Genomic DNA, 13,142 nt, shown 5'->3' on the forward strand with positions numbered 1-13,142 from the left:
GTGCATCCAATTTCCTTTGATCATCCTTGAGACGTTGCTACAACTTGATTGGAGTCCATCTGTGGCCAATTCAATTGTTTGGGCATGATTTAGAAAGAAACACACCTGTCTATATAAGGTCCCACAGTTGACAGTGCATGTCAGAGCAGAAACTATACCATGAAGTCCAAGGAACTGTTGTGATGAGGCATATATCTGGGGAAGGGTATAAAACCATTTCTAGAGTGTTGAAAGTTTCCAAGAGCCCAGTGGTCTCCATCATCAGGAAATTGAAAAAATATGGAACTACCCAGACTCTGTCTAGAGCTGGCTGTTCGACCAAACTGAGCAACCGGACAAGAAGGACTTTGGTCAGGGAGGTGACCAATAAACCAATGACCACTCTGACACAACTACATAGTTTATTGGCTGAGATGGGAGAACCTGCCAGAAGGACAACTGTCTCTACAGCACTCCACCAATCTGGGCTTTATGTGAGAGTGGCCAGATGGAAGCCACTCCTGAGAAAAAGGCAAATGGCAGCACACCTGGAGTTTGCAAAAAGGCACATGAAAGACTCCGAGCATAAGGCAAAATATTCTGTGGTCTGATGAGACAAAAATGTAACTCTTTGGCCTGAATGCAAAGCGCTATGTTTGGAGAAAACCAGGCACAGCTCATCACCCGTCTAACACCATCCCTACCGTGAAGCATGGTGGTGGCAGCATCATGCTATGGGGATGCTTTTCAGCAATACAGGCAAATCCTATATGAGAACCTGCTTCAGTGTGCAAACGACCTTAGACTGGGGGTGAAGATTTACGTTCTAATAGGACAATGACTGCAAGCATAGAGCCAAAGCAATGCTGGAATGGCTTCAGAACAAGAATGTGAAAGTCCTTGAGTGGCCCAGCCAAAGCCCAGACTTGAATCCCATTGAAAATCTGTGGAAAGACTTGAAGATTGCTGTTCACCGCCGCTCCCCATATAACTTAACAGATTTTGAGAAAATCAGCCCGGAAGAATGGGAGAAAATCTCAAAATCCAGACGTGCAAAGCTGATACAGACATATCCAATACGACTCAAAGCTGTAATCTCCGCCAAAGGTGTATCAGGTGTGAATACTTATATATTAATATTTCTGTATTTCATTTTCAATAAATTTGTCATTATGGGGTATTGTGTGTAGATGGGTGAGGAAAAATATCAATTTAAACAATTTTGAATTCAGGCTGTAACACAATTAGTCAAGGGGTATGAATACTTTCTGAAGGCACTGTATAAAACTCACTTTATAGAACTCACTGTATAGAACTCACTGTATAGAACTCACTGTATAAAACTCACTGTATAGAACTCACTGTATAGAACTCACTGTATAGAACTCACTGTATAGAACTCACTGTATAGAACTCAGTGCTCTTGAACGCGAAGACACAAATTCCTGTAAAAGGCCAAATAAATGAACCGAACTGAACTGATAACTGAATACACAGAACTGAACAGAGAATAGTATCTTGTGACATGATTAGATTATTATGGTGCTTGCTTCTCCAAACAGGAACTGTATATTGATACACTAAATTCTATGAATAAGAGGAAGGTATTCTGGAACTCCATGAATACTGTATACAGTAGTAGTGTGCTTAGCACATTTCTCACCTGGTTGCATTGTTAAGAGCCTGAGAGAAGACGTTGTAACCAGCAGGAGAGGGAGAGTGCTGCATAGAGTAGAACCAGGTAGCTGCAGCCTTGACAAAAGCATTGGCATCGTCTCCACCCAGAGAGTTGGACAGGGCTTCGTAGAACGCTGTTTTACTGTCAGCTCGCCCCTGGAGCTCCTCAAAGTTCTGTCGTCAGACATTAGGGGGAAAAAGTAGAAGTTGGTGACATGAAATGTGGCTGAGTATAGTAATACTAATCAACACTAATAATTGGGGATGCATTGATATCAATGAGGACAAACCGCTAACACACTAGTCACTAGCTGAGTTGAACTAGGAGTTAACGCATTAGAATATATCTTATATGAAAAACAAAAAGCCGAATTCCCCAGTTCCATCCTAAATCATGGGGAAAGCTCAATAAACAGGTACAACTAAATAGATGGACGATACGAGAAGTGAATGTTCTCACCATAGAAATACATAAAGAACGCCTATGAATTATAGGATCTCTGGTTCTCACCTTGATCCTCTTGGCCCTGCTGATGAGTCCATCCTCTGCGGAGGAGCCCAGCAGGAGGTCAGCTCTGTGGGAGAGTGCATTCATCAGGGCCATGGAGGGTTTCCCCTGGACAGAGACCCCATCCACCACTGGACCCCAGGCCTGCAGGGGCCCACTGACTGACAGCAACTGAAACAGATAACAGAACATTTGACAGAAAAACAAAAAAACGATGACCCAAATAGCATCTATTGCCTTTATAGTGCACTACTTTCGACCAGAGCCCTATGGGCCCTAGTCAAAAGTAGTGCACTAAACAGGGAATAGGGTGCCATTTGGAATACAACCTATGATACCTGTTAGAATGGGAACACAGCATGTGTTTTTAATAGATATATTATATTGAAAAATGTCAAAAAGATCAGAAGAAATAGGAAGAAGGGAGATGTTTGCATTGAGGCTATTTTAAAAAATAAAGACCTTTCCAGGGTCATATTCATCCACATCTCTCATACTTCTAACACAGAGCAATACAATGAGCTTGGGCGACGCTTTGTGGGATTTATGCTACTGAAAGACTACCTTGGTCTGGCCCTGTGATAGACTAGCGTCCTGTCCAGGGGGTATACCGGTACATCAAGCTGCCAAACGCTACAGAAACAGAAGATAGACTAGTGTCCTGTCCGGGGGTTTTAAATATACTTTTTGGGGGGGTATTTTGGTATTTGGTCTTTTATTAGGATCCCCATTAGCTGTCCCAAAAGCAGCAGCTACTCTTCCTGGGGTCCACATGAAACATGACATAATACAGAACATTAAACAGACAAGAACAGAACTACATCAAATATTTTTTTAAATAAAATAATAATTTTAAAAAGGCACACGTAGCCTACATATCAATACCAATACAAACACACAAACTACATCAAGCTGCCTCACTACAGAAAAAGGCTACCTTCCTTGGTCTGGGTCTATAAGGCCAACAGTACCTTAGTCTGGGTCTATAAGGCCAACAGTACCTTAGTCTGGGTCTATAAGTCTGGGTCTATAAGGCCAACAGTACCTTGGTCTGGGTCTATAAGGCCAGCAGTACATTGGTCTGGGTCTATAAGGCCAACAGTACCTTAGTCTGGGTCTATAAGGCCAACAGTACCTTAGTCTGGGTCTATAAGGCCAACAGTACCTTGGTCTGGGTCTATAAGGCCAACAGTACCTTAGTCTGGGTCTATAAGGCCAACAGTACCTTAGTCTGTTCTATAAGGCCAACAGTACCTTGGTCTGGGTCTATAAGGCCAACAGTACCTTGGTCTGGGTCTATAAGGCCAACAGTACCTTGGTCTGGGTCTATAAGGCCAACAGTACCTTAGTCTGGGTCTATAAGTCTGGGTCTATAAGGCCAACAGTACCTTGGTCTGGGTCTATAAGGCCAGCAGTACCTTGGTCTGGGTCTATAAGGCCAACAGTACCTTGGTCTGGGTCTATAAGGCCAACAGTACCTTAGTCTGGGTCTATAAGGCCAACAGTACCTTAGTCTGTTCTATAAGGCCAACAGTACCTTGGTCTGGGTCTATAAGGCCAACAGTACCTTGGTCTGGGTCTATAAGGCCAACAGTACCTTGGTCTGGGTCTATAAGGCCAACAGTACCTTAGTCTGGGTCTATAAGGCCAACAGTACCTTGGTCTGGGTCTATAAGGCCAACAGTACCTTGGTATGGGTCTATAAGGCCAACAGTACCTTAGTCTGGGTCTATAAGTCTGGGTCTATAAGGCCAACAGTACCTTGGTCTGGGTCTATAAGGCCAGCAGTACCTTGGTCTGGGTCTATAAGGCCAACAGTACCTTGGTCTGGGTCTATAAGGCCAACAGTACCTTAGTTTGGGTCTATAAGGCCAACAGTACCTTAGTCTGTTCTATAAGGCCAACAGTACCTTGGTCTGGGTCTATAAGGCCAACAGTACCTTGGTCTGGGTCTATAAGGCCAACAGTACCTTGGTCTGGGTCTATAAGGCCAACAGTACCTTAGTCTGGGTCTATAAGGCCAACAGTACCTTGGTCTGGGTCTATAAGGCCAACAGTACCTTGGTCTGGGTCTATAAGGCCAACAGTACCTTGGTCTGGGTCTATAAGGCCAACAGTACCTTGGTCTGGGTCTATAAGGCCAACAGTACCTTGGTCTGGGTCTATAAGGCCAACAGTACCTTGGTCTGGGTCTATAAGGCCAACAGTACCTTGGTCTGGGTCTATAAGGCCAACAGTACCTTATTCTGGGCAGCGTTGAGGTCCTGTGCTGGTGCTGCTCTCAGGCAGGAGGCCAGCTGTTCTGGGTCAGAGGGGGGACAGCCCAGCTCCCGGGCCAGAGCCTCAGCCTGCCTCTGGGCCTTGGATACACTCAGCACTGAGGCAGGGGAGAACACAGAGCCACCCTGGGGAGAGAGAGAGAGAGAGAGAGGAGGGACAGAGTCAGAGAACCACTCAGCACTGAGGCAGGGGAGAACACAGAGCCACCCTGGGGAGAGAAAAGAGGGACAGAGTCAGAGAACCACTCAATGTCATGGTTTAATCTCACCCGGGTGAAAGAAGAGAGACAGAGAACCACTCAGAACTTCAAAGGCATTTGCAATTAATACTGTCTCTCTACTAGTCAACACAAATAAGCATAGACTGAAAATGATTATTATTGATAGCTATGCATTTTTAGTTCCAAAATGGAATAACGTCTAATGTTAGAAATAATAGATAAAGTGTTTATTTGCATGCTGTCTATAATCTATTAGCTACTGTCCTGTGGTGATTAGTCTCATCTATTAGCTACTGTCCTGTGGTGATTAGTCTATAATCTATTAGCTACTGTCCTGTGGTGATTAGTCTATAATCTATTAGCTACTGTCCTGTGGTGATTAGTCTATCATCTATTAGCTACTGTCCTGTGGTGATTAGTCTCTAATCTATTAGCTACTGTCCTGTGGTGATTAGTCTATTTCAGGAATGGAAAAATGTGGTGAAAAACAAGCTACACTCAACTTCCCCATTAGGGAGGAAGTGACAAGATAAGCTAAACAAAAACAGATTGGCAGGATGCATAGAATAGACGGATAAGCTGCTGCTTATCACCGTTATACAGTACTGTAGCATCATGCTAAGCTAATTCAGGTTATATTGTACCAAATATGGGGTTGTATTAGGTACAACGGCTGAGGCTGCTACAGGCTGGTGTTGTTAGGCTCTCTGAAGAAAGGAGGATGATATCGATATCCTCAATTTGAGAATACCAGTGCTGGGCTAAATAGTGAGATAAAGGAATGAGAGGCACGCATGCATAGCACTGCTGCTTCCCAGCACTTTATTCCTGCATCCAAATGAACAACAAGGCTCTCTGACCAGACATGGGGAACGTCAGGACCAGCCCAGTCTCTATGCCAGCGAATGGGGATGACACCAACACCAGCTCTGACCCCTCTCTGAGAAGTAAGTCTCTCTGGTTAAGGAAGCCTGTATTTAGGTAATTATTGTTTTGTTAATGAAAGGATCCTGTTAAAGGGGCAAAATAAATAAAAATTATTCAAGAATGGCTATATATTAATTCATTTAAAAGTTCAGAATCGCAGATTGCCTCTTTAATGGGCAATAGTTAATTTAATGTACTTGTTAAGTAAGGGTGGACTGACTTGGTAGACTGACACTGTTTTCATAAGCTGTACTGGCCCTGTCATGCTCTGTGCATGTGTAAACATTTGCATAATGTCACCCAAAATAAATAAGGCTCCTCTCATGCAAACTGTAGCCAAACTACCGCAAGCTTATAAATGAAGAAAATAATTTAGAATTAGGTCAAATGATCGCCACGCAATATTTGCTATATTTTGTTTACCAATTAAATTGTTGGGAGTATATTGTTGGGAGTATATATACAGTGTAGAACTCTCTGTTGTAGACAGTTTACTATTCAGTTCGTCAGCACCTCTAACAACATGCTTTTTAATGGACCATTATGTAATATAAAACATATTTCTTCATTAAATTAAATTCTGAACAGTATCCTACTTCCCTACTCCCTGACTTGTAACAACATGTACTCCTATGTAAAAACAAACATACAATTTTTTTTTTTTTTTAATGTTTTTGTAACAGCATCAGTGTGTGAGCATTTAGCGTCTTGAAATGACCGCGCAAGAGCTGCTGACTGAATGGAAAAATAATATAATCTTCATGTGATATGGACGACCTGATAACACGTCTGCTTTCGCTAGTGATTGGGAGATACTGTACAGATGTACTCTCTTAATTTGATCACTCTGTTGTCGCAGAGAATTTTCCTTTGCAGAAGGAAATACTAAGTTTAAAAATGCTTCTTCGTTTGTAATTTCCATTTTAAAATGTCAGACTTGATTTTTCCTAACTAAAAATGTATCAACCCCTACAAAAATGTCCATTAATTATAATCCACACAATAATTTACATTTCCTGTTGCTGAAGGATTATTTTCCTGCTGTGAGAAACTGGTCAAATTAAGATAGTACACCAGTACATGGCGTTTTCCCATTGGTTACATCAGCTATGACGATGAACTACAGTCACCTCGTACATTATGCACTCCACAGTAAATAACCATTAGAGGTTCTCACCCCCTTACATAGATTTACACAGTAATTATGACAACTTCCGGAGGACGTCCTCCAACCTATCAGAGCTCTTGCAGCATGAACTGACATGTTGTCCACCCAATCAAAGGATCAGAGAATGAATCTAGTACTGAAAGCATAAGCTACCGCTAGCTATCACTGCAGTGCATAACATGTGGTGAGTAGCTGACTCAAAGAGAGAGAAAGACAATAGTTGAACAGTGTTGAACAAATTAATTTATTCAAAAATTAATCAAGCGAGAGAGCTAGCAATATTTTTTGTAGTATGTTTTTCACTTTCACTTCCTTAGCTAGCGAATGCAGCTAGCTAGTTTATCCTACTCAAACACCCGGCTCAAACAGAGATAATGCTATGTTAGCTAGCGGGCAGTGGCTATTCAACACTGGAACTCTTCCAAGTCAAGGTAAGCTTTTGGTTTTATTAATTTATTGCCAAATAAGGCCATGCTCATTAAATAAAAACGTTGTCCTCCCTCTGCTTAAATAACCACCACTAGTTCCCGCTGGGCCAGACTGGCACCGGAGGGGACTGTTTTTCACACCGAGCCACTATAAAGAGAAGACTTTAACCAGAAATATAGAATTAAAACATTCTGTACGTACTGTATATCTGTATGACTTTACCATTACAAATGACTGTGTATATTATTAATCATTATGGTTTCCCTTCTTGCCAGACAACGATACCCTGGGAGTCCTGTCTGACTACCCCTCAGCAAACGTCAGTGATACCCTGGGAGTCCTGTCGGATTACCCCTCAGCAGACGTCAGTGATACCCTGGTAGTCCTGTCGGACTACCCCTCAGCAGACGTCAGTGTGCCTCTCTTCAGGATAGGAGAGAGACTGAGACTCCTGGCAGAGTGAGTGACTGAACCCAACTGAATCTAAGGACTGTGTCCCAAATGGCACCCTATTCCCTGAATCTAAGGACTGTGTGCACTACTTTTGATCAGAGCCCTTTTGGGAATAGAGTGCAATGGGCCCTGGTCAAAAGTAGTGCACTATATAGGGACTAGGGGGCAATTTGGGACGCAGTCCTAGTCCTCCACATTCAGTACCTCAACACAACACTACCTCTTCTTAGAGCTGATCTGTTTGACTAGACTGACAGAGACAGGGATCAAATCTGGCCAATTCTTTTGACCAGAGCCTTATAGTGAACTAAATGCTATTTGGGACTCACTCTCCTTCTTTCTTGTCTTCTGTCAGGGAGGGTTACTGGTGGAGGGTTTGTTCTGTCCAAACAGGATATGAGAACTACATCCCCAACAACCATGTGGCCAAGGTCTATCACGGGTGGGTGAACTCACTGCAACACTAACCTACCTGACACTTTCCTGGTCCAGTGCCATGTCATCCGCCTGCTACATATACTAACCTGACACTTTCCTGGTCCAGTGCCATGTCATCTGCCTGCTACATATACTAACCCGACACTTTCCTGGTCCGGTGCCATGTAATCTGCCTGCTACATATACTAACCTGACACTTTCCTGGTCCAGTGCCATGTCATCTGCCTGCTACATATACTAACCTGACACTTTCCTGGTCCAGTGCCATGTCATCTGCCTGCTACATATACTAACCTGACACTTTCCTGGTCCAGTGCCATGTCATCTGCCTGCTACATATACTAACCTGACACTTTCCTGGTCCAGTGCCATGTCATCTGCCTGCTACATATACTAACCTGACACTTTCCTAGTCCAGTGCCATGTCATCCGCCTGCTACATATACTAACCTGACACTTTCCTGGTCCAGTGCCATGTCATCTGCCTGCTACATATACTAACCTGACACTTTCCTAGTCCAGTGCCATGTCATCTGCCTGCTACATATACTAACCTGACACTTTCCTAGTCCAGTGCCATGTCATCTGCCTGCTACATATACTAACCTGACACTTTCCTGGTCCAGTGCCATGTCATCCGCCTGCTACATATACTAACCTGACACTTTCCTGGTCCAGTGCCATGTCATCCGCCTGCTACATATACTAACCTGACACTTTCCTAGTCCAGTGCCATGTCATCTGCCTTTAAGGCATAAAAGTGCATAACTGACGATAATGCTTTAATGCTTGGTATTCTGAAAAGGTAAAGGCTATCACAAGGTGATTCAAATGGCTAGTGATAATGTTTTAATCTTTATTCACAGCTGGTTGTTTTAGGGGAGGTTCTAAGGCATTAAAGTGCATGCTTGATGATAATGGTTGAACTTTAATCTGTATTCATTTAGCTGGTTGTTTGAAGGGGTGGCCCGACCCAAAGCAGAGGAACTGCTTCGTCTGCCCGGAAACAGAGCTGGCTCCTTCATGATAAGAGAAAGTCAAAAAGGTGAGTGGCCTAGAGATGTCTGCACAGTAACTTAAATGGATCTTAGGTGGTCCTGTGGTGGTCCTGCGTGGCTCCGTTTGTAGGGCATTGTACTTGCAACGCGAGGGTTGTGGGTATGCAAGCACTACTGTAAGTCACTTTGGATAAAGGTGACCGCTAAATGGCGTAAATAAATGGTATATATATAAAAGTTGGTGTTATAAAGCCTTTTGTCTAAACTAGACTACAGGGCTGCCAATACATTTTCTCACGTCAACTACTAAAATGATCAACCAAAATCAACCCACTTTATACGGATTCAATAATGTATAGTTTTTCTTTGACTGGGTGGTGTTGTAGGTGTGTATACCCTGTCTGTACGTCACAGGGCTATGGTACACTATCGCATCATCCGCCTTCCCAACAACTGGTACTACATCTCTCCTGGTCTGACCTTCCAGTGTCTGGAGGACCTTGTCAACCACTACTCTGGTAAATAACAATCCATGGGGACATAATCGTGGATATTTAGTCCAAATCTATTCATCGGTGTCCTTGAAAAACCTTGTTTCTCACTTTTTTGTAGATAAAAAAAAATACATAAATTGAAAGTAGTCATCCCCCTCCATGATCTGTGAAAGGTTCATGATTAAAGTAGTCATCCTCCTGCATGATCTGTGAAAGGTTCATGATTATAGTAGTCATCCCCCTCCATGATCTGTGAAAGGTTCATGATTAAAGGCAATATGTCTGGCAATAGTCATATCTGAAAATACATTTCTTTTTTTTCCCTTTTCTTTTTTAAAAATAGGTTTTTCCAGGACGCTAACATATCTGATGAATATTACATTCTGACATTAAAGCCATACACATGTAGACTCTATGGAAACTATTTATAGGAAAGATAAGCTGACAAGTACAGCATTATTATAAGGGCTGGAACCATTCATTATTTTAGAACTCATGACACCACTGGTATGGTAGTTATTACTTTCTAACGTGGAATTATTGACTCTTTCAAGCCACACCAACTCCAATGCACTGTAATGCTATGCTATATTCAGTAACTAAGTGGAGTCATAAGAGCTGTGGACTGTAGAGGAAGTACATTTGTGAAGTAGGCTATTTTGTGGATGTGGAAGACATTCAATTCTAGTGCTCTCCTTGTGCCATTAATGTGTCCTTGTACATTTATATTTTAGTCACTGTTTATGGTAGCTAACTGGTTATAACCACAGGATAGCTGTGTATGGTTTCTGGTAAAGAAAGTGGCCCCTCCTCTTTGACAGATTGTGCAGATGGCCTGTGCTGTCTCCTCACCACCCCCTGTCAGGCTGTAACCAATGGCAACCTCAACCTGGCCTCGCAGGCGCCCCATGTGGTGATGCACAACAATTTTGACTGGAAAGATGTCAACAGGTACCTCTTCCTCTAACGTTTACCTCTCTTTCCCTCTCTCTCCACCTTCATCCCTCTCACCTTCATCCCTCTCTCCAACCTTCATCCCTCTCTCTAACCTTCATCTCTCTCTCTCCAACCTTCATCCCTCTCTCTCCAACCTTCATCTCTCTCTCTCCAACCTTCATCCCTCTTTCTCCACTTTCATCCCTCTCTCTCCAACCTTCATCCCTCTCCAACCTTCATCCCTCTCTACCTTCATCCCTCTCTCTCTACCTTCATCCCTCTCTCACACTTTCATCCCTCGCTCGCCAAGCTTTATCCCTCTCTCCACCTTCATCTCTCTCTCTCCACCTTCATCCCTCTCTCTCCAACTTTCATCCCTCTCCAACCTTCATCCCTCTCACACTTTCATCCCTCGCTCGCCAACCTTTATCCCTCTCTCTTCAATCTTCAGCTCTCTCTCCAACTTTCAGCTCTCTCTCTCCACCTTCATCCCTCTCTCTCTACCTTCATCCCTCTCTCTCTACCTTCATCCCTCTCTCTCCACCTTCATCCCTCTCTCTCCACCTTCATCCCTCTCTCTCTACCTTCATCCCTCTCTCCAATCTTTATCCCTCTCTCTCCACCTTCATCTCTCTTCTCACCTTCATCCCTCTCTCTCTACCTTCATCCCTCTCTCCAACCATCCCTCTCTCCCTCCAACCTTCATTTCTCTGTCTCCAAACTTCATCCCTCTCTCTCCAACCTTGTTTCTCTCCATCCAATGGTTAACACCTTCATCCCTCTCTCTCCAACCTTCATCTCTCTGTCTCCAAACTTCATCCCTCTCTCTCCAACTTTGTTTCTCTCCATCCATCTGTATCTGTCACCACCCCTCTCTGGGAGTTTCATGGATTCTGACAATTACATATGGTTTGAGCTTAGTTTGGAGTTTAGCTTTCAATGTACTTTATCAGGGATAGATAACAGGCTAACTCCATATACTAACGCTGCATCACATCTATTCTAACCCCAGCTCGGAGCTGACAGACCAGCCTCATCGTTACCCTGGCAACAGAGACTCTATGCTCAGCTTTGGCTTGCGGAACACAGTCTCCTCCTACATGTCTCTGGGGGACATGAGGAAGAGGAGCAGCTGGAGGAGGAGGAAGACGAGGAACACTGTGTGTGTGCCTCCCGGTCACGGACTCAGCACTACAGCACTGGAAGAGGAGGGGGAATACGCACAAGCCATCCATCTGAACTCTTAAGACTGGATATGGGCTTAATGTATGGACACATATCCTGCTGCATAGAGAGGACATATCCTGCTGTATAGAGAGGACATATCCTGCTGCATAGAGAGGACATATCCTGCTGTATAGAGAGGACATATCCTGCTGTATAGAGAGGACATATCCTGCTGTATAGAGAGGACATATCCTGCTGTATAGAGAGGACATATCCTGCTGTATAGAGAGGACATATCCTGCTGTATAGAGAGGACATATCCTGCTGTATAGAGAGGACATATCCTGCTGCATGGAGAGGACATATCCTGCTGTATAGAGAGGACATATCCTGCTGTATAGAGAGGACATATCCTGCTGTATAGAGAGGACATATCCTGCTGTATAGAGAGGACATATCCTGCTGCATGGAGAGGACATATCCTGCTGTATAGAGAGGACATATCCTGCTGTATAGAGAGGACATACCCTACTGTATAGAGAGGACATACCCTACTGTATAGAGAGGACATACCCTACTGTATAGAGAGGACATACCCTACTGGACTATACCGTGAACGTAGAAGAAAACTGTGATGGCTGTCACACTGCATGAACAGTGACATTCGTACTATTAACACAAGGGTGTTACTGTTTGACACCCTAAACTAGTTATAAACAGATGGAATGGTTAAGACCGTTACTGTAATAACATTACTTACACATAACGGCTTAGTAACACATCCAAAATAGCCCTATTTCCCATAGAGTGCACTACTTTTGATAGGGCTCTGGTCAAAAGCAGTACACTATATAGGGAATAGGGTGCCATTTGGGACTCTTAGTAAAGGTCAGTGAGGATCAGGGTCACAGGTCAGCTTACCATGAGCAGCATCCTGTTGAAGAGACCACGTGAGGAGGGAGAGGTCAGATGTAGGCTGGCCACATCGGCTCCGCTCCGCTCTGCCCCCACCGTCACCAGCCTGGGGTCACCTCCGAACGCCTCAATGTTCTCCTGGACCCACTTCAGAGCTGCTACCTGGTCCTGGAGACCAGCGTTGCCTGGCAGGGCTGTGGAGCCTAGAGGCATTCAGAGTTCACATTGCTGTTATTTCATCTACAGTTTCAGGAGTAAAGTCCATTCAAGAGATAAACGTATATAACGTAATATGGTCTTTGGTTATGACTTGTGTTATTGTCTACATCATTTCCAAAATATACAAACAACATCTTTTTATTCCAATTGGGGTCCAAAAGCCACTAATTACCCACTCAAAATGGACCAAGAAACGAATGGATTTCAAATATCATTTTACAAGAGCCTGGTACAAACGTGAATACATTCAGCAACAGCAAACACAAAGCTTACAACATTCCAAAGTCTTTTTTTATTTTTTTTATTCTTTCTTAAAACTGCATTGTTGGTTAAG

General features: G+C 43.6%; 2 protein-coding genes across 2 annotated transcripts in view; one reads left to right on the plus strand and one right to left on the minus strand.

The window, feature by feature from the left end:
- Nucleotides 1-13,142, minus strand: part of LOC121543792 (thyroglobulin-like) — a 70,172-nt gene that overhangs the window by 13,663 nt on the left and 43,367 nt on the right. Inside the window, exons 43-46 of the mRNA XM_045208315.1 lie at nucleotides 12,596-12,792; nucleotides 4,405-4,569; nucleotides 2,168-2,335; nucleotides 1,643-1,830 (exon numbers count right to left, since the gene is read on the minus strand). Coding sequence (XP_045064250.1) covers nucleotides 1,643-1,830; nucleotides 2,168-2,335; nucleotides 4,405-4,569; nucleotides 12,596-12,792 — 718 coding nt within the window. The remainder of the gene's footprint in view (nucleotides 1-1,642; nucleotides 1,831-2,167; nucleotides 2,336-4,404; nucleotides 4,570-12,595; nucleotides 12,793-13,142) is intronic.
- Nucleotides 5,245-12,587, plus strand: LOC121542780 (src-like-adapter). Its single transcript, XM_041852320.2, has 7 exons — nucleotides 5,245-5,611; nucleotides 7,464-7,647; nucleotides 7,997-8,083; nucleotides 9,027-9,124; nucleotides 9,464-9,595; nucleotides 10,393-10,522; nucleotides 11,520-12,587. The coding sequence occupies exons 1-7, from the start codon at nucleotides 5,530-5,532 to the stop codon at nucleotides 11,752-11,754; spliced, it is 948 nt and encodes a 315-aa protein (XP_041708254.1). The 5' UTR covers nucleotides 5,245-5,529; the 3' UTR covers nucleotides 11,755-12,587.

The sequence above is a fragment of the Coregonus clupeaformis genome, chromosome 28 (assembly GCF_020615455.1).
Source record: "Coregonus clupeaformis isolate EN_2021a chromosome 28, ASM2061545v1, whole genome shotgun sequence".
Classification (NCBI taxonomy): Eukaryota; Metazoa; Chordata; class Actinopteri; order Salmoniformes; family Salmonidae; genus Coregonus; species Coregonus clupeaformis.

What these genes read in the sequence shown, in the direction of transcription:
- LOC121542780 (XM_041852320.2), top strand. Translation starts at nt 5,530, where the DNA reads ATGGGGAACGTCAGGACCAGCCCAGTCTCTATGCCAGCGAATGGGGAT. An exon ending in CTCTGACCCCTCTCTGAGAA is followed by an intron (nt 5,612 to 7,463) that starts GTAAGTCTCTCT and finishes CCTTCTTGCCAG; the next exon opens with ACAACGATACCCTGGGAGTC. An exon ending in GACTGGAAAGATGTCAACAG is followed by an intron (nt 10,523 to 11,519) that starts GTACCTCTTCCT and finishes TTCTAACCCCAG; the next exon opens with CTCGGAGCTGACAGACCAGC.